The sequence below is a fragment of the Propithecus coquereli genome, unplaced genomic scaffold, assembly GCF_000956105.1.
Source record: "Propithecus coquereli isolate 6110/MARCELLA unplaced genomic scaffold, Pcoq_1.0 Scaffold10, whole genome shotgun sequence".
Taxonomy (NCBI): Eukaryota; Metazoa; Chordata; class Mammalia; order Primates; family Indriidae; genus Propithecus; species Propithecus coquereli.
The window spans coordinates 1,698,908-1,714,143 of NW_012133858.1; the positions used below are offsets into that span (position 1 = coordinate 1,698,908).

Here is a 15,236-nt window from a genome sequence, read left to right on the forward strand (position 1 = left end):
ACTACTGACCTTATAGAAATAAAAAGGACTATCACAGTATACTATGAACAATCATACCTTAACAAATTAGATAGCCTAGATGAAATGGAGAAATTTTTCAAAACATACAAATTACTAAACTGACTCAAGATGAAACAAACTATCAACAAACCTACATAACAAGTAGAACCTGAATTAATAATCAAAAACCTCCTAAGAAAGTACAATCCAGGACCAGATGGCTTCAATGGTCAATTCTACTAACAACTTAAAGAAATTAACAATAATTCTTCTACAACTCTTCCCCCCCAAAAAACAGGAAAGGAACGAACACTTAACTCATTGTGTGAGGCCAGCATTACCCTTCTATCAAAGGCAGACAGAGACAGGAGAAAATTACAAACCAACATCCCTGATAAATATAAATGCAAAAATCCTCAAGAAAACAGTAGAAAACCAAATCCAACAGCATATAAAAAGGATTTTACCTCATGGCCAAGTAAGATTTATCTCAGGAATACAAGGGTGGTTCAACATAAGAAAATCAATGTAACATATCACATTAATAAAAAGATGGAAAAACTCACATGATCATCTCAATTTTCACAGAAAAGGCATTTGGCAAAATCGAATTTGATTTCATGATAAAAATGAAAAGGCTTTGGAAATAGTGGTGATAGTTGCACAACAATATGAATGTAATTAATGCTCTTTGAATTGTACACTTTAAAAGGGCAAATTTTGTTATATATTTTACCACCATTTTTTAAAAAGGCATAACCCTGAAAAGGAAGAAGTAAAATTAAACTATTAGAGCTAATAAACAAGTTCAGCAAGGTTGTAAGATACAAGATTATACAAAAATCAATTATATTTCGATAATTAGCAATGAACATCCCAAAAATAAAGTTAAGAAAACAATTCCCTTTACGATAATATAAGTCTATGTCTACAGAAATAGTTATTATAACACCTATTAAAAAATCTCAATAAACTTCAAAAATAAATGTTAATATGTTACATATTAGGCCCTCTTTTGGCTCTCAGTTTTCCAGCAACATCTAGAAGACTTTCAATAAATCACCCACCTATGTAATTTTAAGCACTTATTGCCTGAGGCACTGGGCTAAGTGCTGAAGAAACAAAATTGAATAAATTTAGAAATGCTGTAAAGAATTTCATAATTTAGTAAAATGATCTAGTTAAAAAATAATAATAATTACAATATAAGAAAAATGCTATAAAAGACGTATGTGTGAGATATTTTAAGAAGAGATACACTTTGTTACCAAGGAGGGGAGAGAGAAAAAAAATAGTGAGATATCAGATGGGGTTACTTCTGAGCAGAGATAAAACAATGAACAGGAATTCACCTAACAAGAATAGAGCTGGGATGGAGGACAGAGAAGATGAGTTCCAGAAGCATTTGTGTTAACACAGAAAATACAACATTTTCTGGCAACCGCACACATTCTGGGAAGGTTAGAGCATAGGTAGCCTATCAGAAAGGAGAGATCAGTCAAGAAAGGTCACAGTACAGATGTTCAAAGATATTATATATCATGCTAAAATATCTGGAATTACCTTTTAGGCAAGTGAAGAAATGATACAATCAGAAAGAATACCTGCTTGCCATGTTTACACTGGGGATGGTCATAACTCCCATCTCCAACATTTCCTATGTTAACTAATCATAATGCTTTTGCTAAACCCAGATACTGAATTCTCAACACAATGATCCATACTATCCCTTCCAAGTGATCAAAGTAATCTATGATTTATCCCTGTTTTAAAATACTGTTTAGGTTGGGGGAGGGGAGAATGCAAAGGCATGTACGAGAAGAAGAGAAATCAACAAGAGTTTAGATTTGAAATAATGTGGGCCTGAACTAAGGGAGCAGTATCAGTGGAACAGAAAGAATAGATTTGAATAATTTAACACATAGGCCAAGGATTATATCCCGGTTTCTTAGTTTGATAATTGATATACAGGAGCAGAGAAATAAATTCTAACATGCTAAATGTGATGGCCCAGTCTTTCAGGTAGAGATTTCTATTTGGTACTTAAATTGGGGGATCGGGGAGACCTCAGCCGAAGATAAATATTAGAGAGTAACTGAAGTCACGAGAGTTGAGAATGTGGCCCAGCATAAGAGAGCGAAAAATGGATAATAAAATTACAGGAAATAGCAAGAACTAACGGTTAGAAAAGGAAAAACATAGGATATCGTAGGCATTTTATTTACATGACCACATTTAATTTTCCAATAACACAAGGGGTGTGTGTATGTGTGTATTTGTATTATAGATAAGGAGAGAGATTAAGCAGTTTGCCTTAGGACACACAGCCAGTATACAGCAGAGGCACTATTCACAACCAAATGGCTCTGACTCCAAAACAGTCTTTCCTCTATACTATAGTGCTTCAAAATCAACTATTCTTGGCCTTTTATTTCTTTCTCTCATCCCTTAATAGAACTGCATGCATACATATCTGCTCTCAAAGAAGTTAACAACTAAATTAAAAATGAGTCCAAATACACAGAAGTTTTAGTCACCTCCAACAAAAGTTCTATCCTAAAAGTAAAATATATAACAAAATTAATAATGGTGGTATTAGTGGAAGGTTAAAGGAATCCAGAGCTAGAGACTGCCTGGGCTCAAATCTCAGCTCACTACCTACTGTGTAAAGAAGAATGAAAAAATATCAAAACATCTTGTTGTAAATATTTACATAGTTAGCTATAATCACATCTCTTTGCCTCTTGGGTGAATGGCTCAATAAAGTTTTCTTCATCTTTTTTGAGGTCAGACATCTCTTTGAGAATCTATTAATAATAAAAGATACAAGCTAGCTCCCTCCAAAAAATGTACAATCTTCATTTTAGGAGGGTCACAGACATCCTGCAAACTATGTTTAAAATACTGGTTTAAATCACTCTATGGGGAGGTCACTTAACTTCTCTCTGCCTCCTCTTAACAGGACTGCTGTGAGGATTAAATGAACAAATATTAAATATTTAGATTAATGGCTGATATACAGAAAGCACCATATGTTTTAGCTATTTATTAGTATTATATTATTGGTACTATTACTACTACTACTAATACAATCTCCCCTTGTCCAACAATCATTACTAAGATGTTTTTAAGTGTTACATTTCTAGCACACTGCTTCTGAAGACATCTATTGTATGCTAAATATTAATAGTATAGTATACTAAACAGACTCTGGAGTCAGACTGCCTAGGGCTAACTCCCAACCTTGCCATTTATTAGTTGAGTGACTCTAGGGTAGTTCATTTAACTGCTATTGTCTCAGTTTCCTCTTCCATAAAATGGGGGTAATAATAGTATCCATTTTTCACTGGGTTGCTGTGAAGTTTAAATGAGTTATAAAGTACATATGAAGAGCTAAGGACAATGACTGCAGTGAAATATAAATTTTCTATTATTAAACACAATAATTTTTAAAACTGTAAATTAGTATATATTAAGTGTTAATTATATACCACGTGCTAATGATAAGCTCTTGATAAACATTATTACATTTGTTCCTTACAAAACCTCTTATACAGATGGTGGGGAGGAGGCTTAGAAAGGTAAGTATCAGAGTCATACTGCTATCAAGTGGCAGAAATAGAATGCAAATCCAAATATTTCTAGCTACAAAACTGGTGGTCTTTACTTTTCAGAATGGATTCTTGGCACATATGTCACCCCTACCCTGTCCTCTCCAGAGCTAGTCGTAGAGAGGCATAATCAAACACAGCATTCTTTTTTCTGATCCCAGAAGCAATAGTACAATCCTCCCCTTCTGCATACAGCCCTCCACACAGTTACTATCAATAGAACCAAGGTGGCATGAGAAAAGAAATCAGCTTGTCATCCTTGCTATTTCAACAGTCTCTCACACAAGTAGAAGGGAAAGTTTTCCTCTTTATTATTCAAGTAATCTATGAACAACAAGAAAAAATCCTTTTTACATGTAAGGTTACTTATATAAGTTTTTCTTAAAGAAAACTATTAACTGATTTAAATAAAACTCAAGGATCCTATAAAGACACCACATGGTTTTTATCCTATGCCCTTCAGAGTCTTAAGGTTCTGTAGAGGTGAGCTAAAACTCAGAAAAAGTGAAGTCAGCTGATCCCAAACTTTGGCTTCAACTAGAGCAACTCTGCTTTGTATCTGTTCTATCAGAGTTCTTCATAAAATTTCATTTGGAGGAAGAAAGTTTTTATTGCCAAATATTGAAAATATTGAAAAAAACACTATTCTATAGGATACTTGGAATTCACAAAATTTTAAGCCCAGAGTTTCAAAACAATCAAATATCCCATTTTTCTCTAATGGTGGGTGGGGACTACTACTTACTCTAAATCAGGGTTACTAAAATCTGTTGGGTAACCTAGAGTACACTAATTGACTACATGATGTTCCAGTTACTACAGCAAACACTAATAATTCCAACTAGAAGACTAAGACTAATTAGTTCACATCTATCCTGATTTAATTCCTCTCTTTTCTAGTTACACTGGCTACCCCTTTCCCCAGTTATAGGCTAAAAGCTGATTATGTATAATCCCTGAAGAACAAGTCTTTAAAATGACAGAGTGGAATACAATAAGAAGAAGTTTACCAAAATAAACATACCATTCAGTCAAACTGTGGTTAATGAAAATATATGCCTGATATTATAGAAATCATACTTTAACTTCTCCCAGAGCTGAAAAGGGCTCACAGACAAAAATTATGGCAAGGCCATAGGGTAGGTGAGCTACAATTCTAAACCTAAAAGTAACAATGAGGGAACAAGTAAGCTTACTACTATATACTACAACAACAACTGAATTATTATATAACTAATACCTGTACATACTATGAGGTAATAGGGAAAAGTTTTGAGATCTTATTTAGTAAGGTTATAAATAATTATGCATATATCTATGTAACATATACATATGGAATAAGAAGATATGTAGAACTGAAGTCAAAGGTCTGGACAGTGATAGTGAACAACTTATTTTTCACTTTAACATTGTCCAAAAAGGGAGTATTAGATGACAAGAGAGAAGAAACACTGAGAAAGAGAATGAGGAAGACTCAATACAGATGGGAATTCATACAAAGATTTAGAAAGGATCACAGACACACACACACACACAAAATGGAATGGGTAAAATCCCAATGAAAGAGGGGTACAAAAATTCAGAGAAAGAGGTTGATGGAGACCCACAGAGATGAAACAGAAAAGAAAGAAGGGGGGGAATGGTGGGGGCAAGAGAGAGAGTTGTTACAGATAAAGAAATCTGAAAAGGGGGGTTGACACAGACCAAGAGAAAGGGACAAAAACCCAGAGACAGAAAGACAGAGACCCAGAGCATAGAGTGAAAGGGGTAGAAACCCAGAAAGGGAAACAGAGACTGAAGAGAAAAGGGCTAAAGAGATTGATAAAAAAATGATAGAGAGTTCGATCAGTAGCGGGAGCGGAGAGCGGACCCCAGAGAGTCCTGTGAAGCCCCACTGCCGCCGCTGGCCTATTTACCATCACAGGCCTATTTACCATCACACATCGGGAGGAGCCGCAGCTGCAGCCGGCCCCTGTCACCATCACTGTAACCATGAGCAGCGAGGCCGAGACCAGCAGCCGCCCGCCGCCCCCGCCCTCAGCGCTGCCGACTCCAAGCCCAGCACCACGGGCAGCGGCGCAGGGAGCGGTGCCCGGGCAGCCTCACATCGGTGGCACCTGCCGGCAGGGACAAGAAGGTCATCGCAAGGAAGGTTTTGGGGACAGTAAAATGGTTCAATGTAAGAAACGGATATGGTTTCATCAACAGGAATGACACCAAGGAAGATGTATTTGTACACCAGACTGCCAGGAAGAATAACCCCAGGAAGTACCTTCGCAGTGTAGGAGACAGAGAGACTGTGGAGTTTGATGTTGCTGAAGGAGAAAAGGGTGCGGAGGCAGCAAATGTTACAGGCCCTGGTGAAATTCCAGTTCAAGGCAGTAAATATGCAGCAGACCGTACCCATCACAGACGCTATCCACGTCGCAGGGGTCCTCCACGCAATTACCAGCAGAATTACCAGAACAGTGAGAGTGGGGAAAAGAATGAGGGATCGGAGAGCGCTCCTGAAGGCCAGGCCCAGCAACGCCGGCCCTACCGCAGGCGAAGGTTCCCACCTTACTACATGCGAGACCCTGTGGGCGTGGACCACAGTATTCCAACCCTTCTGTACAGGGAGCGGTGATGGAGGGTGCTGACAACCAGGGTGCCGGAGAACAAGGTAGACCACCAGTAAGACAGAATATGTATCGGGGTTATAGACCACGATTCCACAGGGGCCCTCCTCGCCAAAGATAGCCCAGAGAGGACGGCAATGAAGAGGATAAAGAGAATCAAGGAGATGAGACCCAACGTCAGCAGCCGGTCAGCAGCCGCCTCAACGTCGGTACCGCCGTAATTTCACTTACCGACGCAAACGCCCAGAAAACCCTAAACCACAAGATGGCAAAGAGACAAAAGCAGCCGATCCACCAGCTGAGAATTCGTCCGCTCCCGAGGCTGAGCAGGGTGGGGCTGAGCAAACGCCGGCTTACCGTCTCTACCATCGTCCGGTTTAGTCATCCAACAAGAAGAAATGAATATGAAATTCCAGCAATAAGAAATGAACGAAAGATTGGAGCTGAAGACCTTAAGTGTTTGCTTTTTGCCTGTTGACCAGATAACTAGAACTATCTGCATTATCTATGCAGCATGAGGTGTTTTTTTTTTTTTTTTTTGAGACAGAGTCTCACTCTGTTACCCTGGCTAGAGTGAGTGCCGTGGCGTCAGCCTAGCTCATAGCAGCCTCAAACTCCTGGGCTCAAGCGATCCTACTGCCTCAGCCTCCCGAGTCGCTGGGACTACAGGCATGCGCCACCATGCCCGGCTAATTTTTTTCTATATATTTTTAGTTCTCCAGATCATTTCTTTCTATTTTTAGTAGAAACGGGGTCTTGCTCTTGCTCAGGTTGGTCTTGAACTCCTGAGCTCAAACAATCTGCCCGTCTCAGCCTCCCAGAGTGCTAGGATTACAGGCGTGAGCCAGCATGAGGTTTTTATTATTTTTACCTAAAGATGTCTTTTTTGGTAATAACAACCGTGTTTTTTAAAAAATCCTGGTCTTTCTCAATATGCCTTTAAAGGTTTTTAAATTGTTTCATACTGGTCAAGTTGAGATTTTTAAGAACTTCATTTTTAATTTGTAATAAAAGTTTACAACTTGATTTTTTTCAAAAAAGTCAACAAACTGCAAGCACTTGTTAATAAAGGTCTTAAATTAAAAAAAAGAAAATGATAGAGAAGGAAAGAGATTCAGAGAATGGGAGGACTTACAAAAAATTCCCAAGCATTAATACATTTGAACTCATCTATCCTGGAACCTGACCAAGTCTTTCATCTCTCTAATCTTGAAACACTGAATTCTTATTCTTTCTCATCTTCACAGTGCCCTCAACTCATCCCTCAAATTGCCTCCTCAAGCTTCCTTTAGGCTCATGTTCTTATCACTGATCTCCCTTCCCAAAGCTTTCCCTGTGTTCTCGGAAACTTCAAAAAGAAACTTCCAGATAACCTCAATGAAGGGTTCTTTTTACTGCCTTGCCCTAGACAAAACCTGGATCTCACCCAAAGGCACTGGTTTCCTTGCAGTTCTCTCAAATGAAGACTGCTCTCACCCCTCAACAAATTCTACGCAGAGAAGGCAATAAATACTGTCAAACTGCGGTGAAAGCTGTCTGTTCTCAGACAACACTCCATATCTCCTTCCTCCCCAAAACCTCACATTGGCTATATACCCTCCCTGTCCCACCTTGTCAATGTCATCTCTCCACTTAGAGCCTCTCCTGCCATGAAGTCATACATGTGCCTGTCTACTGGTAATCTCTACTTGCATGTCTCACAGGCATGTCAAATTATTAATGTATTATTTCTTCCTCCAAAACTCTTCTTGCATATACACATAAGCAATACATAATGCTTCTGCTAGAAAAATGCCTACCAAATGTAGGACTGCCACATTCAGAGATGAATCATCTTTAACGCACTGACTGCCACACTAGAAAAAAATTTTCCTTGGGGCCACAGTGTTTTATGATGAAAATGGAATAAAAACTTCAAAAACAAAATGATACTTTCTAATTTAATAAAAAATTTGTTATTTTTTATTGTTTTCTGTGAGTTATATGCAACTTGAAATATAGTTCTTGTGGTTCCCAAGGTGAAGAGACGTTAGTTACATATGTTTCATAAATACAATTCACATGGCAGTTAATGCGTTAAGAATTTGTTAAGAATTTCACAGACATTTAGATCTCTTTCTCTCAGTAACCTATTCCTAAAGTGTCAGAACTGATAATAACTAACCTAAGCTTTCAACCCTAGAGCAGAACCCATCGTCTCCCACGAGAAGAATTATTAATAGTTTACTACTTGGTCTCTTGAATGATGCTAGTGCCACCAGAACAATTCAGAAGAACTGAAGATCATGAGTAGGGCAGTAAGAAGTTATCTGTTTGGTGGCTAGAAGTTTATGGGAAGTCTTGAACCTCTGTATTTCTGCATATCTTTAGAAAACTCTCCCTTTTTTGACAAAGAAGGACTATTATTTTCAATAATACACTCCTTCCCTCTTTCTTTCCTTCCTCCCTCCCTCCCTTTCTTTCTTCCTTGTTTTTGCTTTGTTTTTAATGAAGATACCCCAAAATTAATAGGTGTCCTTTGGAAAATTTGTGATGCTCAAGAGAAAGTTATGAGATAAATAAAATATTAGCAAGTATATTTCTTTTTACCACAGACAAAGGTTCACTCTCCTTTTAGTTAACCTCTGTTAATGACTTCTGGTTGTTCTTTATCTGTAAGAACATTTAAGATAAATAGGAAGCTAAGAGCAGCAGCAGGGAGGAAATTATACTCTAGGGCACACAAATGATAACAGCCAGTCACTTTGTTACCACCCCTCAAAACAGGATTAAGTCAGGTAAGGGCTAACTATGGTGGGTACTTCCCACCAAACCAAAACCAGATAGATAAGACATAAGGTGCTTTGCATTCAAAAGGTCTGACATTCTTCCCTTTCTGCTCTTTAACTTCATAAAAGTAAAATTAGTTAACATTTGTAAAGCATTGCCTGGTTTATAGGGAATGCTACATAAATTAAAACAAGTAATCAAGAGAAAATGTTTAGGAACTTTGTAAGGAGGCTCTTTCAAATGAATCTATATCTAGTGGTTCATGGAACAAATAATTCTGACCCAGGGGTATCATGAGGCCTGGCATCTAGTAACAAAAAACCATGAAGATGCAAAATTCCATTATAAGAGTGCTATGAACATAACAGATGTTGCATAATTTTATTTAGGAAGGGACAGGAAAAAGTAAAGACATGCCAAAACAGGTAAGATTAAACATAAAAATAGGCAGTTTGGTAGGTTAAAAGAAAAAAAAGTAGCATGAACAAAGTAATTGGGTTTAGAAATAAAAGAGTTCAAATACTTATGAGGTTTACAATCCCTAATAAAGCAGAGGCATCATTTAAACTTAAAAAAAAAAAAAAAACAACTGAGAAACAAGTATCAATAAAGGGCCACTTTGCTAACTATGACTATTAAAACATATTAGCTATGACACACATGTATATACACAATATGTGTGGGCATGTATATACAATCCTGGCTTAATACTAGGTATCCTCCCATATTATAGGCTCTGTCATGGAAAAAAAAAAAAACTTTTAAGGAGAAAATCTAAATAAAGCTTAATGAAAAATGATTAAAAATTATTATATTAGGAAAGAGTTATATGAAATAAGAATACTGGACTAGAAATCAAGAGGCATTATAGATCTAAGAACATCATATATTATATGCACAAAATCTGAAGTCCAAAATACCAAATGAACTTATCCAAAGTTATATTTATTTAGGCAAGAAAAAAAAAAATCAAGTGGTTCTCTGCCCTGTTTATCCCAAACCAATGAAGGAAAGAAAAATGTAAGAAAAGATTAAATATGGGAATAGGGGACAGTGACAGGCAGAAAGAAAAAGACCAAGGTAAAGCAGGAGAAACTGATTTTGTTTGCTTACAACTGTTAGTTATTGCATCTTCTAAAGAGAAAGATGGGGGGCAGGATTCACAGCACAGAATCTTCTTAAATTATCATTGTGTTCACAAAATTCAATGTGATCAGAAATAGTCATCAATTATAATAAGCTCTGTAATACTGTATCTTTCTTTTTCCCTAGCCAAGGACAGATTAAACTTGCTTTCCCATGTTTAACCCTCATTCTAGTCCTACCAAAGTCCTCCTGCTTCCTTTCCCCTCTAATTAACTTAACAAAATGACATAATTTTCCTCCCTCAAATAGGTTAACTATCAGAGGGCTCCATAAACACACAGTGAACATAGAAGTCTTAATAAAAATATACAAATTTGCTTGAGAACTGAAGACACGTATTTTAAAAAGAAGAAAATTCTTCAAAATTCAATCTCTTCATCCTCTCATTAACATTTTCCAGATAAAACTGATGACATACAATGACCCTATCTTGGGCTCAGAATCAACATGGGCCTTTGGAATTCCTCCATTCAATTAGCAAAACTGTCTCATGAGGGAAGGGGAGATTAATTTCTACAAGAATAACAAGTTTGTCATAATATTCAAAACATACATTCTGTCAAACCTACCTTCTCACCACTCGAGTAGAAGAAATAACGCAATCGGACTATGTTACAGTGATCTAGCTTTCTCATGATCTGGAGCTCTCGGTTCTGAAAAGGAAAGACATGAAAATATTTTTTAAAGGATAACAGCTATTCATCATCTTGACCAACATTCTTTTGAATAACATTAAACACTACAAACACAGGCTATAGATATGCTACTAAAAAGTATAATTTGTAAACTGGTACTGATCTGTAAGCTATTTGTTACTAGGTGATGACCTATTTGTTGTTACTGCTCTGCAATAAGATAAATACAGAAATTTAGAGTGTTGAGAATCTTTTATAGCAATTTGACAAAATAAATTTTTATCTGTGAATATGATAAGAATTGGGACCCATATTTTGTGTTTTTTAAAACTTCACTTTTCTAACAATTCATTTGCATTGTATTTCACAAAAATAATAGTCTTTGATGAACTGGAAATTGTTAAAACTGGTACTTTACCACAAATAGCTTAAAAAGCACTGGTACATAGTAAGTAAGAGATCTGAAATGACCTGTTACTAGTATATGTTTTCACAACTGTAATAAAAAAAAAAAAATCAAACTTCTCACCAAATAAATCAATTTGGAGTTAAAGAAAGCTCTTTCAATCCTATTGTTTTCTCAAATGCAATGGCAAAAAACCAGCATTAATTCCATGGAAAGAGCTTAGTTACTAAGTTTTAGAAAGAGTTACAATACAGCACACTAGAAACTGTACAATCCTGATAGATGTGTAGACCACACAAATAATTTTCCCTTTGGTACGTTTCAATTATGTCCATTCTTCATGGGAAAAAAAAAACAACTAAATAATACGATGATTTCTTAACACCATAGACTTTGGAGTAGTAAATTTAAATAGATTGTATATTAACAAAGAGTATATATTCCAACAATATACTTGGCTGCCAAAAATCCAGTTAATAAAATTATATCACACAGAAAGAACATAAAAATACCAGCTTAGGTGGCCAGAAAATAAAGTTTTAGTTGAAGTGATGATTTAGAAGAGCTACAAAATGTAAAATGTATACCTGGGAATCTGGAAAGGAAACGGTGTTATGGTTAGAAAAGAGGCCAAAAAGGAGGGAAGATGCATAGGGGCCAAGGAAGTAGATAAACAAAACTATACTACAGCAGGGTGGCCTCTAGCTCTTAGAAGATGAACACAGAAGTAACTATTCCTTTAAACTGACCTTCAAAGCTGGGCTTATATATACAGTGATACGTAAAATACTTTTATAAGGCACCAATCTTTCATTCCATTATTTGTTACAAAATGCTAGTAAATGAGTAAACAGAAAGAAAAACAGTATAACTGCTTTAACAAAAATAACTGCTGTACTGACGTTTGACTCTGCAGAGAGAAAGACACAGAAAATTTCATCAATTTCAAAACTGTGTCCAATTCCATTCCAGATTGAAGCTATTTCTCCAAGTATTTCCATACCTTGCCAATTCATGTTTAGGTAGCTATCTTCGCAGGAGAATTGCTAGTAAGTTAGCCAAGACTCATTCCTCTCATGATACATAGCTATTATAAGATTGACTGTTTTTAATACAGCTAACTATGCTAAAATAAGTTATCTCTTTTTCCAGACTCATTAACCAAGGTAACAGAGTGCTATTGAATTCCCAGATAAAAGAAGTTGTGTAAGATTCCTTTGATCAAAAGGAATGCATAAGTGAAGCAAGTACAAGGACCTAAATATTCATTTACATTTACTCTTCTGTTCATATTTTATTACTTTGGAAAGGAAGCTTACATTTTCTCACTTTAAAATTCCCTAAAAGACCCAAAATATAAATTTCATAGAACAATTTTATAAGTATTAATCAAGGCAATGTTACACAAAGTTTCATGCTTGAGATGTCTTTAAGTACACAACTATCCCAAACTAGCCATTTTTATTGAGTTATTCTTTATTAGTTGACTAATAACATGCTAACTCTATAGGAAACAATGTTATTCCATAAATATATTAATAGTATACCTATTTTGTGCCACACACTGTTCAGTGTTAAGGATATGGCAATGTCTAAAACTAACAAAATTCTTACTCTCATGAAACTTAGTCAATAAAGGAGAAGGAAGAATAAATAAACAATCTATTTTCACGTAGAGTCAGAAGACAGAACATAATAGAGAGAAAGGGCTACGTTTCAGGTAGGGAAATCAGAGAAGACTTCATGAAGGAGGTAAGACATGAACACAAACCTGAACAATACGAAGGTGAGAACCATGTGAAGATCTAACAGAAGAGCACTGTGGTTACAGAGAGTAGCAAATATAAAAACCTAGAGGTGGGCTTGGCATATTCAAGAAATGGCCAGAATAATAATGTGGGTGCATCGTTCCAAGTAGGGGGAGAGAGACAGTAGCTAAGTTCAAAGAGGTAGGCAGGGGCAATATCACATAAACTCTCATCAATCATGGTAAGAAACTGAATTTCACTCTAAACGTAAAGGGAAGTCAATGGAGGTTTGGACCAGGAGAGTGACATAATCAGATTTACCTTTCAAAAGAGCATTCTAAAAATTGCAAAGATGTGGAAACAACTCAAGTATCCATCAATACATGAGTAGATTAATAAAATGTGGTATATGTATACCATGGAGTTCTACTCAGCCATAAAAAACAATGGTGAACTAATACCTCTTAATATTATCCTGAATGGAGCTGGAGCCCATTCTTCAAAGTGAAGTATCACAAGAATGGAAAAACAAGCACCACATGTATCATTAAATTGGTACTAACTGATCAACACTTATGTGCACAAATGGAAGTAACATTAATCAGGTGTCCAGTAGGTGGGAGGGGGTAAGAGGGGATGGGTAAATTCGCACCTAATGGGTACAGCTTGGTGTCTGGGGGATGGGCACACATGGTTCTGACTTGGGTGGTGCAAACGCAATATATGTAACCAAAGTGTTTGTACCCCCATAATATTCTGAAATTTAAAAAATAAATGAAAATAAAAGTTGAAGAGAATAAATTTGAAGGGGAAAGTATTAATAGATCAAGAGTTCTGTTTTCTATCTATTAAGTTTGAAAACTTTATTAGACATCCACGAATGGTTCAGGGTAGAAGCTGGGACTGGAAAAAATGCATTTGGGGGTCATCTGAAAGAAGGAAATTTAAAGCAAGGGGACCTGATGGTATCACCTAGGGAAGAAGTTCATACAGGAAAAAAATATGCATGAAATTTTAAAAAGTGAATAAAGTAGAGTAGTTAATGGAGCAGGAAGAAAAACAGGAGAGAATGTTATCCTACAAGCCAAGTTAAAAAAAGTTTTCAGAAAAAGTGAGTGACCATTTATGTCAAAAGCTGTTGAGAGACTAAAATAAAAATAGAAAAATGACAATTGATATGGCAAATGCAGGATGTAGGTGACTCTTACAAGAATGGTTTTAGTATAACAGTGGAAAAAAACACATGACTAGATTGTATTAAATCGGGTGCAGGGGGCACAAGGTAATAAGGGGTTAGGAAAGTTTAAAAAGAGGAGAGATTTCCAGCTATAGTGGAATGAAGAGATCACCAAATCCACTCCTCCAAAATACCTACAACTGAACTACATCGTAGAAAACAACCATTTCAGGGCTCTGGAAATCAATTAAGGGAAAGAACAAATTGAGAAGCATTTATTCATGAAAATGATATTCAGCATTTATTCATGAAATGATATTCATGAAAATGGTAACTGCCAGATATTACAGTTAGGACAATGGAGGAAAGTAGCCTCTTGCCAGGGGATGCTACCAGCCCCCTCCCACCACCCAATTCAATCAGTGAGATAGCTTTATGAGGGCACAGAATTTTGCTTCTAGAGGGCCTATCATCATTTAGGACAGAGAGCAATGCAGAAACCCATGTGCGATGGCACTGGCAATAAAAATAGCAAATTTAATAGGAAACAAAAGGGAAAAGCCCGTAGCTCTGCTGCAATGAGACTGCAGTCCCAGCTGGGGAAAATGACAGTCTGGCAGGACACCCAGAAATTTAACAGGGAGATCCTAGAAATGAGAGAGACACAGAGGGCCTACATAAGCTCCCCACACAGCTCTGGCTGACTGACAGGCTGTGCACACATGCAGGGGAGGCCCAAGAAGGCCTCAGAGAAAGTAAAAGCTGAGGCCAACTTGAAAACTGTCTGAATTTTCAATGTACTCCCCAACCCACAAATGGAATCATTGGAAAAAATGATGGAAGTCTTATAAATTCAAGATGTTAAACAACAATCTCTAAGCAATAACTGGCTGATCACTAAGCTGTGCAGACAAAGGGTCGATCCCTATGAAGTCAGGATAAAAAATGAAAATGAGAATTAAAATTTTAATGTAGAATTCCAGGGCTTCTGTTGGAGAGAACGATTCTACAGATTATATCTATATAAGTTACCAAAAACAAAACAAACCAACAAAAAACCAACCCCAAAACAACCACTTTCAGGAGGTTTAAAAAAAAAAAAATCCCAGAGCTGCTATATTACTTA

At 36.6% G+C, this 15,236-nt stretch overlaps 1 protein-coding gene across 1 annotated transcript in view; it reads right to left on the reverse strand.

Moving 5' to 3' along the window:
* GSK3B (glycogen synthase kinase 3 beta) overlaps positions 1-15,236 on the reverse strand; it is a 262,122-nt gene that overhangs the window by 143,380 nt on the left and 103,506 nt on the right. The window contains exon 3 of the mRNA XM_012639510.1: positions 10,714-10,797. Within this exon, the coding sequence (XP_012494964.1) occupies positions 10,714-10,797 (84 nt within the window). The remainder of the gene's footprint in view (positions 1-10,713; positions 10,798-15,236) is intronic.